At 37.8% G+C, this 27,840-nt stretch overlaps 1 protein-coding gene across 1 annotated transcript; it reads left to right on the top strand.

The window, feature by feature from the left end:
* The first annotated feature begins 595 nt into the window (after positions 1–595).
* On the top strand, positions 596–27,781 carry rab23 (RAB23, member RAS oncogene family). The gene is made up of 7 exons (XM_077223989.1): positions 596–1,044; positions 10,414–10,633; positions 19,818–19,903; positions 19,986–20,142; positions 20,594–20,676; positions 20,751–20,843; positions 21,319–27,781. The coding sequence occupies exons 2-7, from the start codon at positions 10,479–10,481 to the stop codon at positions 21,456–21,458; spliced, it is 714 nt and encodes a 237-aa protein (XP_077080104.1). The 5' UTR covers positions 596–1,044; positions 10,414–10,478; the 3' UTR covers positions 21,459–27,781.
* The last annotated feature ends 59 nt before the right edge of the window (positions 27,782–27,840 follow it).

Here is a 27,840-nt window from a genome sequence, read left to right as displayed (position 1 = left end):
CATTCTGTACATTAACAAAGTAAAGCAAAACATTATATTAGTATACTTAAATTTACTACAGTTTCTTCTTAAAATGGTACACCCAATGCAAAAACACCCAAAGTATGCAGTTTGAAATCTGTCATGTTTTCTTTTGGCAACAGTTCTTCAGCCAGTTTTGTAAAGTCTGCATGAAACAGAAGTTGCAATATTCTTTTTTTCTATACTGTGACGTATATCCGTGAGAAACGGCTTCTCGAACAAGAAGAAATGTAGGACAGGATTTTGTTCATGGGGAATTGATTAGATGTTGTGGTTTGCTATTGGTCGAAAGTGTCCCACCCTTGCACCAGTAAACATGTCATCAGAGAAGAGAAGAGATCTTGCAGCAACAAGAGGAGAAGTTATTTTGAGTAGGGATTATGAAGACAAATTAAAAAATTTGTGCACGTGTAAATAATTTATATCAAATACTGCAATATTCCATTTAAACAAATCATGAATTGTCAATTTTGGTGACTAAATACAATTAAATAAATGAAATGGCTTTTATTTTGAAAAGGGTGTTTTTGGTGGGCGACAGACCGATATCGCAGAGTGGTCTCGCGCTTCACGCGTTACTGTTGCTGCGGTCAACACAGATGCGAAACACACAGCAACGATAGTCGTGAATGACCGCAAAACACGTTAAGACTCTCCGCTACATCTGTTCCCATCTGTATCTGTTGACATTTGCTTCCTCGGAGCTTGTTTGATATTGGATCATCCAGGCTGAATAGAGAGAGAGAGAGAGAGAGAGAGAGAGAGAGAGAGAGAGAGAGAGAGAGAGAGAGAGAGAGCAGTAAAGAAGGAGAAGGAGGAGGCCACTCCTTTGATAAACTGTGCGGATTAAAAGCTCTCTTCATGCAGCTGTGTAATATTTACATTCAGCAGATGTGTGTGTTCATAAATCACTAGAGCTGTGTGCGTGCGTGGATCTTCCTGGACAGATCGCGTTTATTATTATACTCGTGTCGGATCTTCAGAGACGAAATCATGTAATGTAACCTGGTAACACGAATGCAGGTAAGACACCGCGTTCCCTTTCTCACTAACAAAATGTACCATGAAATTATTTTATGTACGATCCAAATACTTATTAATAATCGTTCAGTACGTCTTTATAACGGAGTATCATGCCATCAGACACATCACTTCGCCATCCCAGCTAACACATCCTATGTTCTAAGAACGTTCCTAACGTTCCCTTTAAGTTATTCAAACGTTTTTTCCTGAAAGTTCTCTGAACGTTCGAAACTAACGTTACCTGTTTTTAACGGGGTTTTTTTATTATGCGAACGTTAATATAAAACATTCCATTTGATCATCCTGGATCCTGCAAACATTATGGGGACGTTAAGTTACTCCTAAACGTTCTCTGAACGTTCTGAAAACACATTTGAAAAAAAAAAAAACATTTGATCAACTAAAACATTTCAGACGAAAACCGTTTTGCGAATTACTTATAAATATCATGCTAACGTTTTGGGAAGATAATTTAAGACCAAATAACGTAACTTGTAACTGAAGAATGTAACTTAAAAACGCTTTCTAACTTTGAGCCAAACCTTTGAGCTAAACCTCTGAGAACGTTCCACCACAGTACTGTTGGTAACACTTTATCTCACAGTGTCCTTGTTACATGTACTTACTATAGTAGTAACAGTAGCCTACACTATGCAAAATTACAACCAGCTAAACCTAAACCTATGTACAGTTAGTTAGTTTGTTGTTGATTAATATTACTCAATATCTCGCAAGGATTTGTTTTTAACTACTAAAGATATGGGGGTTCCTTGCAATTTTTGTGATTTGGAGTAGTATCTTATACCACGTTAAATGAATATATGCTAAAAACATGGTGATGGATACAAATGGATACATGGTACTGTGATATGAGCCGTTTCCTCCAATGTTTTTGACACTTTTTGTTTGCGTAATAAGCAAAGTACTGTATAGATCTCTTAAATGGTCTAACTGCAACACATGTAATCCTGTGTAAGACGTTTTGTGATCGATGTTTGTAATTTGACCACTAACAGCTGCTTTAAACAGGCATGGCTCTCTTAATAGTGTCATAAATTTATATTTTAGGGTTCAGCGTGTCCACCTGCCATATACATTCATACATCATGTAACACACACACACTTCCCTGGTTACGTGGATCTCAGTGTAACACACTCTTTCAGAAACACCTGTCAAGAAACAACACTGATTCATCTTTTGTTCTAAAAGCCGAACCAAACGAAAGGAAGAAATCTAATCTTGTCTGTCAAATGCATTTAAAACACATTTATAAAATAGTTGTTTAGTTTATATTGATCTGTAAATGTATATTGGTAAAACCTTACAATACGGTTTATTAGTTAGTAGCCTAAATAACATGAACTAACAATGAGCAATACATTTGTTACAGTATTTATTAATCTTTGTTAATGTTAGTTAATAAAAAATCAAGCTGCTCATTGTTTGTTCATGTTAGTTCACAGTGCATTATTAACTAATGTTAACAAGATTTGAATAAAGTATTAGTAAATGTTGAAATTAACAAAGATTAATAAATGCTGCATGTGCACAGTTCATTATTAGGTCATGTTAATGTAGTTAGTAACTAACAAACCTTATTGTAAAGTGTTACCAATGTATTGTAAAGTATTAGAAATCCAACTAAATGTCTACAACAGTATATATCAAAAAGAACATTAATCTACAGATATAGATTTTTATCTTAACCATATGGGCAGGGCAGCATACTTTTGGGAGTGTGTTTTATGGAAGAATATCCCGTGGAGATATGAGGTCTGCTGTGAGACTCATGGATATGGTTATTGTTGTGTCAGGTTAGCTGATGTATTTAGTTACTCAGGAGAAACGTGGGAGGCTTGCTAATGTAACCTAATATGAAGCGGTAGTGTCTCGCTGCTATCTATACAGCATTCAAGACTCAAGGCTCCTGGTGTAGACAAAACTATTGTGTGTGTCCCAAGTCACCTACTGACCTAAAGTACTGATTGTGTGAAGAAAAGTATATAATTTTGAGTGTGTAGCAGAAGAAAAGACAAGCTTCGGGACAAACTACTTAAATGTCACTTAGTTAAATGCATCCTGTCACTGTTTAAACTGCCCTGTCAATCATCTTGTCTCAGTTCAATTCCCTCATTTAATTTAATTTAATTAAATGAGGGAATTTGATTTCACTATTGTCTTCTGTAGAGCTGCTTTATAGCTGAATCGAATTAATTTAAAACTTAATGAACTTTACAACATCACCACAGTTATTGAACTGAATCATTCAGCACTGAAATTATTTGAGCTGAATGATGATGCTATTGTCTTCTGTAGAGCTGCTTATAGAAATGTTTTCATAATTGATTAATTTTTGGAATTTTGGTCACAATTTGGGAGATTAGAAACAAAATTTATGAGACCGTTGTCAGATTTCATTGGTGATTTCAAATATGAAAATATGATCTTGTCTCTTCAGAAGACTGATTAAACAGCTTGATTCACATGGATTACTGTGTACAGTGTGTTACTTTTTGAAGCTTAAAAAAAAATTCATTACACTTTCAATAGATGGGCAAAAAATTATAAGATAATATAAAAAAAAATATCTATGGCAGTTTTTCCACGTGGTATCAAAAATGGTATATAGAATATCTATATCATTTTAGGTATCGTCTCAAAATGAGAAAATTACAGTATCGTGACAACAATAATTTCTACCCTTCTGTAGATTCAAGGCCAGGAAAATAGACAGTTTTGATGATTATAGTTGTTGAATCAATGCAGTGTTGATTTGCAAACAAGTTATTTTGGGGGTGAAAGCTCGGCCTTAGCGAATCTTATGAAACCTGTCAAAATCATGTCTAGTCGTATTTTACCCCAAAATCAAAAGAAATAGCCTAGTTAAAATTCCTCTTTGCTTATGAAATGTTTCCTATTTTTAGAAATTTTCTCATGACAATTAAGTACATATTCCCACAAATTCTTATGCCCTTAAAACAAAAATATATTGGTAACACTTTACAATAAGGTTCATTAGTTGAAATTAGTTAATGTATTAACTAACATGAACTAACCATGAGCAATACATTTGTTACTGTATTTGTTAATCTTTGGTAATGTTAGTTGATAAAAATACAGCTATTCATTGTTTGTTCAAGTTAGTTCACAGTGCATTAACTAATGTTAACAAGATTTGAATAAAGTATTAGTAAATGTTGAAATCAACAACATAAGATTATTAATTAATGCTGTATAGCGTCTCGGTTACGTAACCCTCATTCCCTGAAGCAGGGAACGGAGATGTAGTCGGAGGTACTGTACTGATTGGGATCACGCTTAGGGAGCCTGTCATCTTCGAGTATTGATAAAACGAGCCATTGCACATTGGTGTGTGAGATTTGCAACTCGTGCTCCGCGGCGCGGGTATAAATACGGAAGCGGATGCACGCACCATTTGTTTTTCGCTGAGGAGCCGAGCGGAGGCCGGAGTCAACGGTTGTCCAGCTATAGTGGCGACGGGACAAACGTTCGACGTAGTCAGCCGCTCCAGCAACGGACTCAACCTGGAAAAAGTATCGGTATGGATTTTTTGCCGATAACGATAGTTCCACCAATCAACTATCGGTACCGATATATCGGCAAAACCGATGAATCGGTCAACCTCTAGACCCAGACTAGCTCAGGTTCCACCAATGCATACAAGTATAGGCCTGTCATCAGACACTACGCCATGTCCGACTGCCGAAGTGTGTGGGACCAGACATGGAGTTTCCAGAGGTCTGGACGCGGGTGCTATACGGTGCCCCGTCTCTGAGAGAGGAGGTGTTCCCTGAGATGAATGGGTCAGAGAGGGGCTGTCGGGAGGAGCATCAGTTCAGGGAACCAGATCCGGTTGGGTTAATAAGGGGCAACTAGCAAGACCTGATCCTCTTCCTCCCTGACTTTGCACAGTGTTTGTGCAAGAAGGCTCACTGGGGGAAACACATACTTGCGGAGGCCCCGGGCCAGCTGTGTGCCAGTGCATCCATGCCGAGGGTCCCCTCTGTCAGGGAGTAAAACAACTGGCAATTAGACATGTGCCGGTATTCGGTAATGCGATAAATCGCGGTAATGAATATGCACGATATTGTTATCGCGGGGACTTCGAAATACCGTGAAAATAATAGATCCGAATTTAGATTTTTAGAACGCGCATCAGCTTATTTTCCATCAACCGCTTAAAAAACAATGCGTATATGCTGCGCAAAACACATGTGCACTTTGATGTAAACAATCCCCACATCACATGTATAAGCACTGTGTGCATGCAGTGCGCACTCTAGTCTAATGTAAACAATCCTCACATGGAGAAGAAGCACGGCGGAAGGAGGAACGCTGCCGACTATTTATCCCCCGCATGGCTGCCAACTCTCACGCATTCAGCAGCTTGAGACTCACGCAATTGACACTTTCACACGGTCTCGCGCCACACATCCATTTTCTCACGCAGAGAAAAATCGCGGAGCAAAGAGGACACTGACACCGACAGACTAGACAGAGCAGGTTACTTTTGATATGAAAAAAATATCAGCTCTCAGGTTTTCTAACGAAATTCAGACAATAAATACTGTTTTGGTGCTTGTAAATGACGTGACAGATTGCGCGCCTCAGATCAAGTAAACCGATCATCTGTTACTTTTTATTAAAGATACAGTACAACCCACCGAAAGGTACGTACTTTCGATCAATCAGTGTTTTTCAACCACGGAAAGAGGTCAATAACACTGCAGGAGAACAATTATGTCACAGAACGTTACATTTACCTCAGGAAAGCCATTTAATGTTAGTTGACTATAAGAAAATAGCTATAGAGAGGAGTATTTTGCTAAATATGTGCACTATATTATTTTAATATATGTTTACTTGTCATTATATAATTGTTATTATAATGAAAATTACGGCATATTACATTTTTATATTTATATTATTATTATTATATTTATATTGTATGCATTATATTTAATTTCTCTCTGTATGTTTACAGCATTATGTGAGATATATTTTTTCTTGAGAAACATTTAAATGCAGGGTATCTACTGTAGCCTACCTAATATTTATCCAAATGAGTCAATATTGAATCAAGATTGAAATTAAATCCAAGAATTTAATTGAAATCATGAAAATTGTGTTAAGCAATAATACAAACAGTAGCCTCAGTAACCATGTAAACATTATAACATGTTGTCACTAAAAAATAAAATTAATGTTTTGACAATCACAATTACACATTGTGATGCAAGTTTTTTTTTAGATACCCCCAATCCGTCTGTTTCTCTTGTGCAATTAAAATATCGTGATAATACCGTATACCGTGATAAAAGCTCAATCAATTAATCGCAGCATGAAAATTTGATACCGGCACATGCCTACTGGCAATGGGGCGAGTCCAGAGAGGCAAACAGATCTATCTGTGTGGCCTCGAAGTGGTCCCAAATCAGCTGGACTGCTTGGGGATGGAGTCGCCACTCTCCCTGGGCCACAGGCTGTCGTGAGAGCTCGTCGGCGGTACGATTGAGCAGGCCCGGATATAAGTGGCACGAAACAACTTCAGACTCCATAGGAGGAGGTGGCGGGCGGGTTGTGACATGCAAGGAGAGCGTAGACCACATTGATGGTTGATGTACGCAACGGTCGCAGTGTTGTCCGTATGGGCCAGCACATGCTTGCCCAAGCAGCGGCGTTTTGAGGCATCTCAGAGCAAGGTGAACTGTTAGCAACTTTAGGCATTTGATGTGCCAATGCAGTTGGGGACCCGTCCAGATCCCCGCTACTGCATGCCCGTTGTTCGTGGCGTCCCAGCCGGTGTTAGGGGCATTTGTGGAGACCACAGCATACCTGGACACTTTTCCTAGGAGCACTTCGGCCCGGAGAAACGAGCTGACCACGAGCAGAGGGTTTGGCGGCAGGCCGGGGTGATTGTCACACAGAGCGTGCCTCTCTGCCAAGCCCATCTCGGGACTCGGCCTTGAAGCCAGTGCTGAAGCGGTCTCATATGAAGCAAACCCAGCGGCGTTACTGCGGCTGCGTATGCCATATGCCCCAGGAGCCTCTGAAAACGTTTCAGTGAGACCACTGTTCTGCTCTTGATGGTATTCAAGCCGTTCAGCATCGACCGGCCACGTTTCTCTGTGAGGTGTGCCGTCTGGTGGACCGAGTCCAGCTCCATACTGTGATAAGAGTTCCTCTGCATGGGGGCTAGTTTGCTCTTTTCCCAGTGTACCTGAAGACCCAACTGACTGATATGCTGGAGCAGCAAATCCCTGTGCTCGCACAACTGCTCCCGAGACTTAACTAGTATCAGCCAGTCGTCGAGATAGTTGAGGACACAAACACCACGCTCTCTCAGGGGAGGAATCGCGACCTTCGTAAAGACGCGGGACGACAGGGCCAGCCCACAGGGTAGGACTTTGTACTGATATGCTCGACCCTCGAACGCAAAGCGCAGGAATTGCCTGTGTCGCGGGAGAATGGAGACATAAAAGTAGGGGTCCTTCAGGTCGAATGTTGCAAACCAATCTTAGGGACGGATGCACTCGAAAATTCGTTTCTGCGTTAGCATCTTGAACGGAAGCTTGTAAAGGGCCCCCGGCAGACGGGAGAAGCTCGAGATCAACGCTGAACTCGTGCTGTAGAAACACCAGCACCGGAAGAGACTTCCAGAAGAAGCACCGACACACTCGCTCGTTGAAACTAGGGGTGGCACGATCCGCTTTTTTTGCCTCTGATACCGATTCCGATACCTGGGACTCAGTATTGGCCGATACCGATCCGATCCGATACTAAAATAATAATTAAAAAAACAGTGCCAAATTACCTAATAAACTGTATCTGTATGCCTCACTGTGGGGAAGAGACTGGGATTATTCTTTTGTTAAAGGCATCAAAGCTTGACTTAAACATTATTTTCCTTACTTTGTAAAACAATACAGACAAAATATATACTATATAATTAAAATACATTTATTTGAAAATTTTAAGCGCAACTTTTTAATGAAGCAGCAACATATGATACATAGATTGGACAGAACAACTAAGGCTATCAATAAACTGCCATTGCGCAAAAGTATTGTAATATGAAAGGCTAATATTCAGAGCGGCACGAAACCTTATGCGAATCCCGTGCGCAGAACGATGCGCTCGAAGCAACATGGAGTCACGGCGCGCAGCGCGTCGCATTGAAAAGTTCAAAGCACAAAAGTAAGATCTACATATGTTTCTTTATTTATTCATTAGTTTGAGCCTTTTAACAGTTTTAAATTTCAGTTAATGTGCATTTGAAGAGCAATTATATCGCTCTCTACTCCAGTGTTGTGATCACTGAGGAGTTGTGTTGTGATCTAACAAACACCCGGGTGAAAGTAACATGTGAAACTCCAGCACGTTAAAGTCCTTTTATGCAAACCATAGACCTTTATCTACATATCTACAGTATAATAATAGGAACATTGACTCATCTTGGAGAGTGTTTCATCGTGTTGACTGTTTTACCCGAGCGCGACGCGCTGTTTGAGTGCTGAGAATGACTGACAGCCGCAGCGGAGGGAAGCACTTAGGTGAAGGTTAATTTAACGATTTAAATCTGTACCTCACATTAAACTATATGTAATGGCTTCAGAAATCTTGGATTACAGTACACGAAAATATTATAGTGCTTTATAATGTTTTTGTGCCTTTTGTGTTGTATAACAATAACATACGTAGGCTATACAATATCGGATCGGATTTGGATGGTCTCGTCTGGTGATACCCGATCCGGCAAATAGTGGTAGTATCGGAGCAATACCGATACTGAGTATCGGATCGGCGCACCCCTAGTTGAAACACCAACACATCCGCTTCCGTATTTATACCCTCGCCGCGGGGCAGAGTGTGAGTTGCAAATCTAGCAAGCCAATGTGCATTGGCTCGTATTATCAATACTCGAAGATGACAGGCTCCCTAAGCGTGATTACAATCAGTACGGTACGTCCGACTACGCCGAAAGTGACCGAACTGAAAGGGAAGTGCAGTTCATTATTAGTTCATGCTAATTAATCTAGTTAACTAATGTTAACTAATGAACCTAATTGTAAAGTGTTAACAATATATTATTATTATTATTTAATATATTATTAAAATCAACCATTTCTACATTATGGTAGTTTTTGTTGCACTTCTCTTCAATTTTAAGCTGTTTTCAGTCAGATGTCTTTGCGTTATATTAATCGCAATCACCACTGAGAATACTAAAAATCACTAACAAACTCAAAATTAAATGTCCAGATGCATTACAGTAAGGAAAATTTTGGGACAAATTCTTCTTTGTGCTTATAAATCACAGTAAAAAAAAAAAAATGGTTCAAAATAAATAAATCAAAACATCATGCTGTGGGAAACTCCCCAGAGCGACAGCTGTCTTATTCAATGGAAAGTGTGCCATGCCTGACCCAAAATACTCTTTATTGTTGTTTTGCAAAAGTATGTTTAAAACGTCATGAAACCCCCCTGTTTTAGCCTGGTCGTTCACACCTGGAAAAAGTCTCAAAAAATGGGCGTGTAAACCTGTGGAAAAGTGAGAGTGTAGATGGTGAGAAGAGGGGAGACAACCAATAAAACACAGACCTGCAACACACCCATCATACAGACATGAATATTAAAATATGACCTCGGAGAGAAAAATAAGAGTTGAGGGTTAAAAATCCAACCTTATAAAATAAACTTCCGAAACGAGGGAGAAATACGGAAGAAAATTTAAAAGGTCTAATAATAATATTTTCATGACATTTACGAGCACTACATTTACAGTCTCTGAACAAATGACGCGTCAGTTTAACACAGAAAAAATAAAGACATAGGTACTTTTTATCCATTGTTCTTTGAATTGTCGATATACGTCATTGTCTTCTGTGTATCAGAATAATTAATCGTGTCATCGAGTTCACGATCAGACGTATGGCAATATCAGTGTCCTTATTTGCACATATTTCATTTGAAGAAGACATGTGCGCACACACGGTGCTGGTTCATGCTTAGAGCACTAGAGAGTATATGAAATATGTCCATAAAAAACTTTGACGTACTTGCTCCGGTCCGTATATGAACGATATGATCCGCGTTGCGAACTCATTGTGGCGTTCCGCACAAAAAAACGCTCTCTTGCGCACGCATGTTGTTATAAAATTGTGTAGGCTATAAAATAACCAATTTCCACTTATTGGTAACATTTATGAGTGCTTTTAGTGTTTTCAGTGATGTGCAAACATCGGTTCACATCTTAAAAAATGTGTTTTGGGGTTTCTTCATGACCCTTTAAGTAACACCTAATGCGTCATGACGTGTGTGATTATGACTGATCTCTCCTAAAACAGGCTAGAGTTGAGCAGATCCCACAGCAGAAGCTCTAAAGTGAAGTGAATCCCACACAGATCCAGCCATGCTGGAAGAGGACATGGAAGTGGCCATCAAGGTGGTGGTGGTGGGCAACGGAGCGGTCGGCAAGTCCAGTATGATTCAGCGATACTGCAAGGGCATCTTCACCAAGGACTACAAGAAGACCATTGGGGTCGACTTTCTGGAGAGACAGATAATGTATGCATGCTTTAGTTTTACGCTTTGAAATGCTTTTATGAGTTCTCATGCACAGCTTTTGGGTTCTGTGTTTGAACACAATTGCTCTGTCATTTGCAGATGTACCGCATTAGAGCCGATTTTCAATCCACTTTGTATTGTTACAGTGTAGGTAGTATATGTAAATAAACAATGATTACTCGTTCTCCATGGACTGAGAAATTCATGTTTATTTGTCAGCATAAGGGATTTGACGGGACTTTCATGAAAACTACCGATTATACTTCCTCATGTTCGTATCCCCGCCCACAGACAGTCGGATCGACAGAGGGTTATTAACAGAACAGTTATTATAAGGGTAGTAGGTTTATCACTATTGCTGCATTCTCACCATGTGATAATTACCATAATTTCAAAATGTGAATTAGTGATCCTTCCCTGAAACTGAAAGTAACTCACTCCCGCTAAACATTAACTCTTTGAATTCTTGCACCTGGGAAAAATACTAGTCGACACCATTATGAAAAAGTTTCCTAAGAAGTATTTTCTACTAAAGCAAGGCGGTGTTTGACTGGGAAGCGGATCTATAGCAGACTGGTGGGAGTGGCCTGGGATGGTAAACTTGCCCAGTGCATAATGGGTGTGGCCGTTTTCTTACCTATTTGGCAAAAGGGAACACAAGGGACAACAGCCTTTTTCTCTTGTTTTCTTTAGTCAGGTAGCAACGATTTAATTTTCTCGCCATTCTTCTGTAGAGACGGCCAGGTTTTACTGAAAGCTCATTTTGCCAGTGGTGAAGGCCATTTTGCCCTTTAAGGCTGGCTGTATTTCTTCGATGCTCTTTTTTTTTTTAAATGCCATTTTTATCTCTTTGCACCAGGAAGAACCAAGACGATATGTGGGATAGCATACTATCATCATTACTAATGCATCGTATTTTGCTGTATGTAAACCAGAGCACAGAATGCACACTTTCTGCATGGGAAACCCATATGATCTACTGCATTTGCCAGAATGTGTGGTATAGAAGCTGTGTATATCACATCATAGACGTATCCCACAATGCAAAGCATTCACCCTGACCTTCCTTTTACAGATTTACAAAATTAACCAGATGTCATATCAAATGTGATTTAAAAAACATCTTGCTGCTGAATAAAACGTATATTATAGACTGGTATATTATACAGTAGATATATTCAGTGGACAGAACTGCTTTTTTACATTATTGACATTTTCAAGAATTATTTACAAGAAACAATGTATAAATACAGAGCGGGACAAACAAGTGAAGGTGAGGAAAAACTGCTAAGTAACAGGCGAAGCACAGTTTTAGTCTGTTTTAAATGGCTGGGCTGTTGTTATTGTGACATTTTGAGTTTTGTTTTTAACTCCAAACTGATACTATGAAGCTGATTTTGCACTGATGTAAGACGCATCATTTCCTTTGTTATGAATAATCTGATAATTTCATTGCAGCCATCACATTCTGAATAAGTATGTTAATTTTTTCTAATTTTCCAGATTATCCATTAATAGGTATGTTATATAAACCAGTTTGAGTTAATCCATCTCAATTGGACCATTGTAGTTTTTAAAGCACATAATAAAATAGCCCCTGAATTCTTCTAGCCGTAGCTCTGCAACCAGTGCAATCTGAAAATCAGTTTTACAGCGCATTGTAAAACTGCACTTTTTTTTACACTTTCTCGCTTAAAGCCAGGGCAGAGTAGCAATTGTTTTTTGTAAACACTTTTTGTTATACTGGTTGGAACTCTCTTCACATCCTGAGGAGTCAATAATATGAGTGGTCTTAATATTGAAAAATGTACCATATATCTTCTGTGAAAGTCTCAGGATAGGGCTGCACGATGTTGGTAAAAACTGACATTGCGATATTTAGTTTTTCTGCAATCTTTATTGCGATATGAAAAAAAAAATCTCCAGTTTACTTGAATAGCTCTATTTGGAAAGAATGAATCATTCAGTGATTTTGTAGGGGAGAGAATCTGCATAGAAAATAATAAACAAAACAAATTACAAGCCTAGATAAATACAATAGAACAACGATACAAATTAAATAAACAGTATTCGGGCGCATAATAGGGATGGCGAAAACTAAAAAAAATTTTGACCGACCACCTAGTCTCATTAACCGGTTGAAACCGGTTAACCGATTAGTTTAAAATATGACACGCTATTTGAAATAACAGCCATTTCAAGCTGCGCCTGCAATTTCGCAACTCTGTCGCATCTCTCTGCCGCTCTGCCTCCCACACACACACACACACACACACACACACACACACACACACACACACACACACACACACACACACACACACTGCTCCAGCGCCGCCCTTCCACTCACGTCACTTTTTTTAAATCCCCTACAGCGCGAAACATGAGTCCCGCAAACGCGGCGCGAGGAGCTTGTATGTAATCGGAGGACAAATGGCTCCGTAGTTTCGAAATGGTTTGGGTACAAGGTTGAAAATAAAGGGCGTTAGTCTAGCGTTAGAAGCTCATTTGAAACATTGCCGCGCCTCATTTAAGAAAACAACAGCTACCGACAACTTTGATCGGTTAACGTTGATACGGTCAACCATCGGTCAAACGGTCATCGGTTAGCATCCCTAGTGCATAAATTGAGTAATCAACTGTTAAATAACACTGCATAATCTTCACTGTATAATTGAAATATAATTCATCTTTGTTACAGCTACAAAAGGGATTTACTCTTTGTATTTTGTTGTTTGATAACATTAATGAAACAGAGGCAGCAGGAATATTACGCCGCTGTCACTTTAAGAGCGAATGCACAGATCCAATATAATGATACGCATCCATTTTCTTTCTCAATTGTTTGTTCACGTAAGCCACTGTTTACACTGAGTTAGCATAATTTTGCATGTATGTGTCCATTCAAGCACAAGTCCAGGCGAAAGAGAACTGAATTGGGTGTTTGTGTGCTGTCTGTGCGACTCTATACGATACATCATGCAGCCCTGTTTCAGGACCAAGAAATGTTCGTCCAATCATTGTGTTCGGTAATTTTACGCCGTCTCTCGCCATGATTTGCAAACTCTCCTCTGGCTGTGAGCGTTCATGCAGTTCTGCAATTCTGACTTTTTTTTTCTCACAGTTTGAGTTTGGTAACACTTTAGTTTAGGCTCCAATTCTCACTATTAACTAGTTGTTTATTAGCTTGCATATTACTAGGATATTGGCTTTTTATTAGTACTTATAAAGCACATATTAATGCCTTATTCTGCATGATATTCTACATACCTTAATCCACCCAATATATAAACTTTACAACCTCACTAACTATTAATAAGCTTTAATTAGGAGTTTATTGAGGCAAAAGTCGTAGTTAATAGTTAGTTAATAGTGAGAATTGGACACTAATCTAATCTAAAGTGTGACTGTGAGTTTATATCTCGTAATTCTGACTTTTTGCTTGCTTGAGTTAGTAACACTTTACAATAAGGTTTCATTAGTTAACTACTTTAGTTAACATGAACTAAGAATGAACAGCATTTATTAATCTTAGTTAATGTTCATTTCAACATTTACTAATTCATTATTAAAATCAAAGGTTGTATTTGTTAACATTAGTTAATGCACTGTGAACTAACATGAACAAACAAACTGCGTTTTTATTAACTAACATTTAACAAATATTAATAAACGCAGTAACAAATGTATTGCTCATTGTTAGTTCATGTTAGTCAGTGCATTAACTAATGTTAACTAATGAACCTTATTGTAAAGTGTTACCGTTGAGTTTATATCTCGCAATTCTGACTTTTTTCTCACAGTTCTGAGTTTAGACTATATCTCGTAATCCTTCTGACTTCATATATCACAATTGCAAGTTGATGTCTTGTAATTCCGACTTTAAAAAAAAAACATGCTTCCATTATAATCACTCAAAAGAAATGAAGAAAATCAAAAATGGTCAAGCAGCCTTTACATTTTTTTAACCCCATTTGACATACTCTGTTGTTGTGATATTGAATTTTCATACTGAGATATATTTTGGCAGTACCGCCCATCTATGTTTCGTATGCTGCTTTTTGCATATAGGCTGTACTACAGTATGTTCAGTATTCCACTCATGCGTACTGTACATGCCACTCAAACAGCCTAAAGTGGTCACATAAACACAAGTAAATGCCAGTAAACATGAGAGAGATGATTTAACACTTTAACTGAACAAGCACGTTTCCTGTTTCCATTTAAATATGGGAAATGACAGATAACATGCGGTGATGCTCAGGCAACCCCTTGGGAAAGTAGACGACACAAACGTGTAGTTCCTGGATCTCAGTCTCCTTCCAGCTATTATAACGTGAGATGTGACATCAGCAGGGAACGCCAGAGAAAATCTGTGCGGTTTACTGGTTGTACACATAAAACGAAACGAGGAACAAATGAGCTGTCAGTGGCTTCATCGGTTTCAAAGCTTACTCAAACTGAGAGCGAAAGCGGGGACCAGTTGCATGAACATAGCCGCTAACCTAAAGGGTTAATTCAACCAAAATTATCCCATAATTTACTCACCCTTAAGCCATCCTAGCTGTAAATGACTTTCTTCTTTTAGCCAAACACAATCGGAGTTATATTAAAAAATATGCAGCCTCATCCAAGTTTTATAATGGGACTGAGTGGTACCTTAGATGCTCAAAAAAAGTGCATCCATCCATCATAAAAGTAATCCATACGACTGCAGGGGTTAATACAAATTTTTGTAAGAAAATTATCAATTTTTATGCCATTACCCCGAAGCCAGTGATTATGGTTTATTATAAAGTTATACATCTGGATATTTTTCTCACAAAATGCATCGTTTCGCTCCAGTAGGCCTTTAATAATAATAATAATAATAATAATGGATTACTTGTTTAATTACATAATTTATATATGCGATTTTTTGGGGCTTCAAAATGTAATGTACCATTCACTCCCATTATAAAGACAGTATATTTTTTAATATAACTCTGATTGTGTTTGGCTGAAAGAAGAAACTCATATACAGCTAGGATGGGTTTCAGAGTGAGTAAACTATGGGATATATATATATATACATTTTTTCTTTTGGTCGAACAATCCCTTTAAGATTAGTCTTAAGAATTAGTCTGACCAACAAGCAGTTAATTAGGGCTTACAGTCTTACTTCTTGGATTAAAATTAGACCAATCTATCTTTTTATGTAACTGACTTAAAGTTATGACCAGTCTTGACTAGTCTAAGTAGTGAATGACCCAATTATTTGATGTAACTGTTGCGTTTTAAATACTTTTTCCAACAGTCTATTCACTATTTTATTGACAATGAAGAATATTTTAATCCATTCCACAAAGGTTCTTTATACTGGAAAAAAAGGTTCTTTATATTTAGGGGTGTAACGATACCCTCATGTCATGATTAGATTCATATCACGATATTGAACTCACAATACAATATTATTGCGATCTCCAAGATATATGGTAACAGGTTAACAGAAAAGTACTGTTGATAAAAATGCTAAATTTGCTTTTAAATCGTGTGTGTAAATGAATAGGCTTGGACTTGGTGCTGGAAACCCAATGAACAGGACAATAGAGACACCAGAATAAACATATTCATGATTCTGAAGCTGAAAACACAGAATTATTTTAGACGAATATGCTCTCACTCTTTCACTGACTAGATATAATTAAAATAATGTTGGTCACTTTTTACTGGTAACAAGACATTTGGCATTATCAGGACCCACAAATATTCCCCCATTGCATTATTATACATCATATTCAACATTATATATAGTAGTTTAATGTAGAACTGACAGTAAAACTCTAAAAACTTTAAAGTGCCGGTATTATGCTGTTTTAAGGTTTCCTAATGTTGTTTTGGAGTCTCCTACAACAGGTTTACATGCATCAAAAAGGTCAAAAAACTGTTTCATTTCCTCATAATTTGCACATCACCACATTTTTAATGATTCGCAAACGACTCGTCAGAATAATCAATTCCTCTAAATCCCTCCTTTCCGCGAGGTACTCTGCTCTGATTGGCCAGACAGCTCAGTCTTTTGTGATTGGTTTACCGCATACAGCACGTGTCGAAAACAAAAACGGCCATTGCCATAACAGCTCTGCGTGTCCTGAGGCTTCCTACACCGTAAACTAAACATAGTAACGAACAACGACGTCTATTTTACCATATCAATGCGAGCGCGAGTCCGATGATGAAACACTGGAAGAACTAACGTTAGTTATTCAACCCGAACCTCCATCGCAAGGACGACTCGAGCAGGACGTTTCTCAGTGACACACTACTCAGTTTGAGGAACATTATGAGATGTTGCAACTGTAATTCCTCACCATCAGCATTAACAAGTGCATGTCCATCAACAAACCGATTATTTTACTTGTACTCATTTATTTACTGAGTATTTTTCGAATATATTGCGGTGAACACGTGTAAACTGTATAAATAACAGTGCATGTATGCAGGGCCGGACTGGGACACAATTTCAGGCCGGGAAATCCTACACCCATCATGGCCATCCACCCAAATAAAATTTAGAAACACGGACAACCCTGTTTTTACATTTATTTCACAGTATGACCATAACATAAAAACATAAACAACCAACCTAGAAGTAAAGCAGTCCTAATATCAAATGGGTTTGCACATAACGTTATGCAAGCATTTACTCTAGAAGTCCAGCTGTTTCCTCTCTACTTCTCACTCAAAAATGTATATAAACTGCAGAAGAGAGGTTAAACAAAAATGTTTGCTTAGAAGGTCAGCAGGTTGTGTAAGACTTTTTAATTAAATAAATGTATTCAATAAATTTAATAAAATTATTAATACAAATATTTTTTATCACCTTATTAAATGTTTGCATCATCTTTCATGTAAATTCTTACATTTGATCAATAAATTCAGTTATAATAATAAGACACTATAGGGCTGTTACCCATCAAATTAAATAATTTGCACTGCAAAATTACAACTGCAATAAATGCTGTTATGAGATTGATGTTTTAAGTAAATGTTTGAATATACACATAAAAAAATGCAATATTTAAACATTAATCTAAACCGCCAATAGGTGGCGGCAAGTGACCGTCTTGATTAGTGAGTCATTGAGTCAATCAACAAAAGATTTGTTCAAAACGCTGAATCATTCAGTAACAAAATACCGCGCTGCTGTTGCTTTCCTTTGGAACTATTTTCGTCGGTGAAATAGAACAAAAACAGTTAATATTGTTTGTGTCTAAAATGTAAGTAACTTAATATTAAATATTAACTACGCTACTTGTTTATTGAACAATAAATTCAATGTAACATTTTCAATCGTGATAATATTCAGCAAAACAGCTCCCTTAGTTGTGTTATGTTAAACTAAATCATATGTTATATATAAAATAAAAAAACAATTCGAATTTTTACCTCAGTACATTTCTTCTGTGAGTTTTCTGTGTGCTGTTTCACTCATTTGTTTTGATTTCTCCACGAATGTAGACGAGTTAACAAAGAAAAAAGGACAGTATTTACAGATGAAACTGACCTTGAAGGCCTGAACAGGCAGTAATTTTGCAACATTTTGCTGCTTATTTTTGGAGTGCTTTCTCTTTCTTTCCCCTTTCCCTCTCTGCTCCACCCGTTTTCTCTCCATCATCGGGCGCTGCTCGCATTTTTTGTTTAACCGTTTGGCTGAGGCGTAAAGTCGAATTGTAAGTTAGCCTTGCCAGTCAAGACTTAACAGATTCGTGATTTTATTTATTATTATTATTATTATTAATAATAATTGTATTGAATGACGAATTCGAAAATGATCACTGGTAAAGGTAGTAATATAAAATAATAAATAAAAAATAAATAAAGAAACGCTGGCTGGCAGCAGGCCAAATTAGTCGCCAGGCCACCGGGTATTCTCCCGGTGCTCCCGATGGCCAGTCCGGGCCTGAATACATTAGCCGAGCTCTAGCGTTAATGACTGATGTAACATAAACGTTGGTAAAACAAATCTTGCTCCATGCTTAATCTTTCCTCAAAGTAGTGCGAACAACACAATCTGCATTAATAGACACAGTTTTAGGTAATAGTGGCCCATAACTGATTAGCAGAAGTATTTCAGTAAAGGCCATTACACACTGAGTCCGAAATTCGCATCCGAAATTTTCGCACGTTAAAAAAAAAATTCTATCCTCACGTTATGTCAATCACGCTTACACACTGCCTCCGAAACTCTCATCCGTCATAAAAAAATTCGGATTGGGTTCGATTTTCTGTGTTTTTCGCATCCGTAGCAAGCAGTTTGAATGATGTTTTGACAATTCAGAGCCACCGAATCACGAAAACGAAAAAAACGCATACGAAGATTTCGGAATCAGTGTGCAACGGCCTTAAGACAGTAATAATGTGAGTTAACCAGTTAGCAGGAGACATGCACAATATAAAACTCAAAACTAAGTATTTTGAACACCGTCTTTCAAGAGCAAGCGGTTTGCGAATCCTGCATCGAACTCCGAGATTTGAGAAGAAGTCGTCAGTAAAATAAAGGGAACACAGCAAAAGTTTAGGATTATATTGCTGTGGTATCGTGGTAAAGATTAACTTTAACCACTGATTCTTCACATGCTCGTCCTTGGGCAGTGAAAAAAACTGGCTAATAAGTGGGCGGGTAACATGCTAATGTATGTCTTGACATCACAACGAAGCGGCTTATGACTCGTTTGAAAAACGATTCATTTCATTGACTCAGAGTCGACTCTTACTTTTGAAGGACAATAACTTTATATATGGTGCACTTTCAGATTTAAAACTTTGCAGGATGTTTTCATTCTTTTAGAGCTATGTTACACGTTACATGAAAGGTCATTTTCAAAAATCCATAATAGGGGCCCTTTAATTATTTTTCACACACTATAGTAATTTTTATTGTGTGTGAATTGTACACGATACATAAAATTACTATCTGCGATACATATATTGCATTTTTGTATTGCGATATATTGTTACACCTCTTTATATTAGAAAAAAATGGTTCTTTTCCTAATAACTGTTCACTGAAAGGTTCTTTTGGGAACCCAAAGTAGTTTTTCTAAGGCTTTGCTGTGAAAACCCATTTTAAACCCTGTTTTTTAGAGTGTAGCTATTAGACCTGTGAATATATGAATTTTGAGGTTGTTTGCATGTGTTCCAGAGTGAACGACGAGGACGTGAGATTGATGTTGTGGGACACGGCAGGACAGGAGGAGTTTGACGCCATCACCAAGGCCTATTACAGAGGTGAGAGTGTGTTCCCATACTGGGCTGTCTCTGTTGTGTGTGTGTGTTTGTGTGTGTGTGTGACGTGTGATCGGTCCCGCAGGAGCTCAGGCGTGTGTGCTGGTGTTCTCCACCACCGACAGAGACTCGTTCGAGGCCATCGGCAGCTGGAGGGAGAAGGTGGAGATGGAGGTGGGCGACATTCCCACGGTCCTGGTGCAGAACAAGATCGATCTGCTGGACGACACGGTGATCAAGAAGTAAGAGTCAGTGATGCTCTTTAAAGGTGCACTGTGTCATTTTAGCATCATCTAGTGGTGAGGTTGCGAATTGCACCCAACAGAAGTTACGGTGGTCGACAGGAGATGATGTCGCCGTCTGAGACAGCAGAGAGTAGCCAGTTAAAGGGGTGGTTGATTATGATTTCACTTTTCTAACTTTAGTTAGTGTGTAATGTTGCTGTTTGAGCATAAAAAACATCTGCAAAGTTACGACACTCAAATTTCAAATCAAAGGGAGATATTTTCTTTTACAGAAATTTATTTTTAAGGACTACAACAAATGGCTGGTAGGGACTACACAACATTCCTCCTGGTTAGTGACATCACTAACTGTGTGTGTGTGTGTGTGTGTGTGTGTGTGTGTGTGTGTGTGTGTGTGTGTGTGTGTGTGTGTGTGTGTGTGTGTGTGTGTGTGTGTGTGTTGTTTCAGTGAAGAGGCTGAAGGTCTGGCTAAGAGGCTGAAACTGAGATTCTATCGCACATCAGTGAAGGAAGATCTCAACGTCAATGAAGGTGAGTGATGAAGCTTTTCCTCTCACAAATCTGATTATGCTTTATTATAAAATAACACAAATTATTTGTTGTAGTTTTTAAGTATCTAGCTGACAAATATCTGCATCGACTCAAGCAACAGTCAGCGGAGGACAGCGAGGTTGTTCACACATCCAGCAATAAAATAGGTGAGACTGAACTTGATGAACATTGATAATAATCATAAATGTTTCTTGAACATCATCTCATCATTTTAGAATGATTTCTGAAGGATCATGTGACACTGAAGACTGGAGTAATGATGCTGAAAATTAAGCTTTGATCACAGAAATAAATTACACTTTACTATATATTCACATATAAAACACTTATTTTCAATTGTAATAATATTCCACAATAATACTGTTTGAATGAATTTTGAATTTTTCATCAAATAAATACATCCTTGGTGAATAGAAGATATATATATATATATATATATATATAATTATTTATTTATATTTTGACTTGGGTCAAAGCTAACCGAGCACACCTTGACACCTACTTTAATTAATAGGTTTTATTTTGTGCATATTTAAACACCAGTGCCAGTGTCTATGAAACTTCAGGTGTAGCATGATCGTGCATTTGTATATAGTTTCCTGCTCTTTTTTTTTTTCCCAGGTGTTTTTAACACTTCCGGCGGCACTCATCCGAACCCGAACACCAGCGATCAGAACGGGCGTGATGTCATCAACCTGCGACCAAACAAGCAGAGGACGAAGAAAACGAAAAACCCGTTCGGCGGCTGCAGACTCCTGTAGAGCGGCCTGTGATCATATTCTGTGTATCGTACGTCACGGACTCCTGTGCATGAGTGTGTGTGAGTGTTCTGCTGGCTGCAACTGCTTCACACACTCGTTTTTACATTACATGCTGAATTTCTGCGCCAATAGCAGCATCGATCAGAATCACAGAGGAAATGTGACACGATATGCTCTACTGGCGCAGAAGTGGCTTGACCGTGTCCTAGAAGTGAGTGACAGTAAATTGGAGGTGTGTTAAACTATTTTTGTACGCGTCTTAAAATCTTTTGGACACTGCCCCGTCCTCTCATTTTAACAATGATTGTGGCTCAAAATTGAAATGAAAAGCGAATCTATTTTCTCACAGATGTGCATTATTTGATGTGGTACACAGCAGGGTAATACTCTAATGAGATTAATTACACAAGAAACACACCATTTGTGCATTTGGACTGTTCATCGTTTGTGCAATATGTTCGTATTGTTGGAGATGCATCATTTGCAATCTTCCCTTAAAAGTAATGTTCATTTGTTTCTTATATGAACAGTGTCAAGAAGTTCAACCCATATGTTCTTATAGGTATTTTTGTATGAGAAATGTAGTAAAGTAATGACTTACTTAAATCCATGACATTTAACACAGTGCCAAAATGTTTCTACTTGTACGAAATGTAAATAGCGTTCGTAAATGGTTGAACGAGTCCGATTTTTAGATATTATTTCATATGAAATCAACATCATTGATATGCATCAGTATTCTCTTCTGAGACTCTGTCATATTCTAACTCAATACCAAATGCAAGAGATGGAATTATGTAAACATATTGTTTTGGAATAAGGAAGTTTAACTTTTTTATTATTATTCATTTGCTGACAGCTGGCAACGCTTCAGATATTAAAGCATACGACATCATCATACACTGCTAGGGCTGGGCGATATAGCTACTAAAAATATATATTGATATTATTAAGCCTCTATGGAGATATTTCACATTCATCTTAATATATATGCATCTACTTTGAAGTGGCATAAAACTGTTTTTCTTTTCAAAAAGCCATTGTAGTCATTTATGCATCCAAATGTTCACACTAAAATGCAGTAAAAATCATTTTTTTAATTAAATGAACAAAATTGCAATTATATTATAAATTATTTTTAATCATTTTCATTCATATGCGCCAATGTAACAAAAACTAAACATCAATATTTGTTTACATATATTGTTGTACTATTTTTTTACTAAAAGATTTGAATTCTTAAATATGAGTTATTGAGTTCTAACCTATTGAGTTAATGGAAATAATCATATTCTTATAGAGTTTCTTTTTCAAAAACATTGATGCATAATTAATAATAACAAGAATTTATTTTCTTATCAAATTTTCATCTACGGTATGTTTTAATTAAAATGCTTTTATCGTCATGACGAGCAGAACAACCCAGCCCAATTAATCCATTAATCGTTTTACCGAGATATCCAGTACTTGAGAAAAAAATTACAAAAATGCCCATAATTACATTAAAGTATTGCTTTTGTTTTCAATTTTACGGTTTATATATCTCATTAAAATAACGTGAAGTATATAAAGATTTACCTTGAGGTCAGTGACCTCTTCCTCCATAAGTTTGTCATCCACTCACTCACTAATGTGGACTACTTTACATCCACTCACTCACTCACTAATGTTGACTATTTTACATCCACTCACTCACTAATGTGGACTACTTTACATCCACTCACTCACTCACTAATGTGGACTACTTTACATCCACTCACTCACTAATGTGGACTACTTTACATCCACTCACTCACTAATGTTGACTATTTTACATCCACTCACTCACTAATGTTGACTACTTTACATCCACTCACTCACTCACTAATGTGGACTACTTTACATCCACTCACTCACTCACTAATGTTGACTATTTTACATCCACTCACTCACTAATGTGGACTATTTTACATCCACTCACTCACTCACTAATGTTGACTACTTTACATCCACTCACTCACTCACTAATGTTGACTACTTTACATCCACTCACTCACTCACAAATGTTGACTATTTTACATCCACTCACTCACTAATGTGGACTACTTTACATCCACTCACTCACTCACAAATGTTGACTATTTTACATCCACTCACTCACTAATGTTGACTACTTTACATCCACTCACTCACTAATGTGGACTACTTTACATCCGCTCACTCACTCACTAATGTGGACTACTTTACATCCACTCACTCACTAATGTGGACTATTTTACATCCACTCACTCACTCACTAATGTTGACTACTTTACATCCACTCACTCACTAATGTTGACTATTTTACATCCACTCACTCACAAATGTTGACTATTTTACATCCACTCACTCACAAATGTTGACTATTTTACATCCACTCACTCACTAATGTGGACTACTTTACATCCACTCACTCACTAATGTGGACTACTTTACATCCACTCACTCACTAATGTGGACTACTTTACATCCACTCACTCACTAATGTGGACTACTTTACATCCACTCACTCACTCACTCACTGATGTTGACTTCTTTACATCCACTCACTCACTCACTAATGTGGACTACTTTACATCCACTCACTCACTCACTCACTAATGTTGACTACTTTACATCCACTCACTCACTAATTTGGACTACTTTACATCCACTCACTCACTAATGTGGACTACTTTACATCCACTCACTCACTCACTCACTGATGTTGACTACTTTACATCCACTCACTCACTCACTAATGTGGACTACTTTACATCCACTCACTCACTCACTCACTAATGTTGACTACTTTACATCCACTCACTCACTAATTTGGACTACTTTACATCCACTCACTCACTAATGTTGACTATTTTTACATCCACTCACTCACTAATGTTGACTATTTTACATCCACTCACTCACTAATGTGGACTACTTTACATCCACTCACTCACTCATGTGGACTACTTTACATCCACTCACTCACTCACTCACTAATGTTGACTACTTTACATCCACTCACTCACTAATTTGGACTACTTTACATCCACTCACTCACTAATTTGGACTACTTTACATCCACTCACTCACTAATGTTGACTATTTTTACATCCACTCACTCACTAATGTTGACTATTTTACATCCACTCACTCACTAATGTGGACTACTTTACATCCACTCACTCACTAATGTGGACTACTTTACATCCACTCACTCACTCACTCACTAATGTTGACTACTTTACATCCACTCACTCACTAATTTGGACTACTTTACATCCACTCACTCACTAATTTGGACTACTTTACATCCACTCACTCACTAATGTTGACTATTTTACATCCAATCACTCACTAATGTTGACTACTTTACATCCACTCACTCACTAATGTGGACTACTTTACATCCACTCACTCACTAATGTTGACTATTTTACATCCACTCACTCACTAATGTGGACTACTTTACATCCACTCACTAATGTTGACTATTTTACATCCACTCACTCACAAATGTTGACTACTTTACATCCACTCACTCACTCACTAATGTGGACTACTTTACATCCACTCACTCATTCACTAATGTGGACTACTTTACATCCACTCACTCACTCACAAATGTTGACTATTTTACATCCACTCACTCACTAATGTTGACTATTTTACATCCACTCACTCACAAATGTTGACTACTTTACATCCACTCACTCACTCACTAATGTGGACTACTTTACATCCACTCACTCACTCACTAATGTGGACTACTTTACATCCACTCACTCACTCACTCACTAATGTGGACTACTTTACATCCACTCACTCACTCACTAATGTGGACTACTTTACATCCACTCACTCACTAATGTTGACTACTTTACATCCACTCACTCACTAATGTGGACTATTTTACATCCAATCACTCACTAATGTTGACTATTTTACATCCACTCACTCACTAATGTTGACTATTTTACATCCACTCACTCACTAATGTTGACTATTTTACATCCACTCACTCACTAATGTTGACTATTTTACATCATCCACTCACTCACTAATGTGGACTACTTTACATCCACTCACTCACTAATGTGGACTACTTTACATCCACTCACTCACTCACTAATGTTGACTATTTTACATCCACTCACTCACTAATGTGGACTACTTTACATCCACTCACTCACTAATGTTGACTATTTTACATCCACTCACTCACTAATGTTGACTACTTTACATCCACTCACTCACTAATGTGGACTACTTTACATCCACTCACTCACTCACTAATGTGGACTACTTTACATCCACTCACTCACTCACTAATGTGGACTACTTTACATCCACTCACTCACTAATGTGGACTACTTTACATCCACTCACTCACTAATGTGGACTACTTTACATCCACTCACTCACTCACTAATGTGGACTACTTTACATCCACTCACTCACTCACTAATGTGGACTACTTTACATCCACTCACTCACTAATTTGGACTACTTTACATCCACTCACTCACTAATGTGGACTATTTTACATCCACTCACTCACTAATGTTGACTATTTTACATCCACTCACTCACTAATGTGGACTATTTTACATCCACTCACTCACTAATGTTGACTATTTTACATCCACTCACTCACACTCCACAAGATTATATCATCTGGATGATTAAAGGGATAGTTCACCCAAAAATGAAAGTTCTGTCAGTATTTACTCTCCCTCATGTTTTTCAACCCTGTAAGACCTTCGTTCATCTTCCGAACACAAATTAAGATATTTTTGATTAAATCTGAGAGCTGGATCACTCCTCTATAGGCTTCTAAGGGATTGACACTTGCCGGCCCCGAAAAGTTATTAAAGACATCGTTCAAGTGACTACAGTGGCTCAATCTTTTGAGACAAAAGAACTGATCAAATCAGCTGTAATGTAGGAGCGATAGCGTTGTGTTCAGTGCTGTTCGAGTCTCAGTCCAGGTTCAGGCTGATTTCTTCATTAATGACGTCATCAGCGACTAGTCAACGACGACTTTAATCACATAATTGTCGACTTAAAAAAATCTGCAGTCGTTCAACCACACACACTAATGGTGTTCTTGCAGCTGAAGTTTAAATGCCATTAATTCAGTCGTAACGTGTGAACATTCATTATATCGCCCAGCCCTTCTCACAGCTCAATCATTATATCACTTATTCATGAAACCGCATCTACATGACGTCTGTTATCTCATCAATTACTGGAATCCATATTCTTCGTTATTAAAGTAAATGCACATATTATAAGTGAGTTTCTGTCAACATCCTCCCAGATCCATGAAATTACAATAAACGTAAAAAACTCACTTTAAAGTTTCTAGAATCGGTTATCCAGATTAGCACCGATTCCTCGTGTTTAATCTGGGCTAAATTGCACTGATACAGTATTTAGGCTTTATATACGTACAGGAAACCGTTCCAGAAGTTTATGTGTCATGTAAGTGAAACTATAATTGAGATTTCTGGAGGATCCGTGACTAAAACGAGCCTCCCAAAGCCTTAACCACTAAAGCCATGCAAACGCACAGCAAATCATTGGAGAAGAAACGTTTCTGTGCAAGTGTTGAATTGATGTTAATGAAACTTATGCGCCGAATGTTTTACTTCATTTGGGTCCATCAATCAAGCCAACATTCCCGCTCTGAGTTTTCAGTTTAAATAAGTGAATCCCAGGATGATCTCTCTACATTATAATCTGTGATGGATTGAAAGCACATGGGTCAGTTTTCCTCCTCTGCTCCCTTGTTCCATGTGGCTTAACATTTGATTGAATGTATTTATTCATGAAACGCATGTCTTGCATTTATGTTTGAATGTGGAAACATGGTACTTGTTCATGTTTACAGCGCTATACCTGATCATTACTGATGTTCATGACGACACTACAGTGGACTAAAGGCACTTTATTTCTCAGATGTAATTCCTGATCATGTTATTAATAGGTTATCTTTAAATGTTCAGTGAGGATACAACTATAATTTTTTTCTAATATGAAAACTGCTTTGAAAATAATGTTTTCTTTTCTGTTGTAGTCTTCTTTATACTGATGTATTCATGGCTTTCCAGTAGATGTTAAGAATATGCCAGCACCCATCACTACCTGCATAGTTTTAGTGTCATTTGCAGTGATAGTTTTCACAGTATGGTTTAAAGCTCAGCTGGGATCATTCCTGACGGCTTCATCCGCACGTGATCCTTCGCTCCCTTCTGTTTTTGGGTTGTTGGGTGGATGTTAAAAATGGACTAAATAAAGAATCTATTGTAGTCCTTTGACTTAATTGTACCATTTTTTCTGCATGATTACAAAACAATGTTGTGAATATTTAACTATA

This window comes from Siphateles boraxobius, unplaced genomic scaffold (genome assembly GCF_051911475.1).
Source record: "Siphateles boraxobius isolate OS27281-9 unplaced genomic scaffold, OSU_SipBor_1 122, whole genome shotgun sequence".
Classification (NCBI taxonomy): Eukaryota; Metazoa; Chordata; class Actinopteri; order Cypriniformes; family Leuciscidae; genus Siphateles; species Siphateles boraxobius.
The sequence above is the reverse complement of the archived record's forward strand: the minus strand, read 5'-3'. Positions and strand labels throughout refer to the sequence as shown.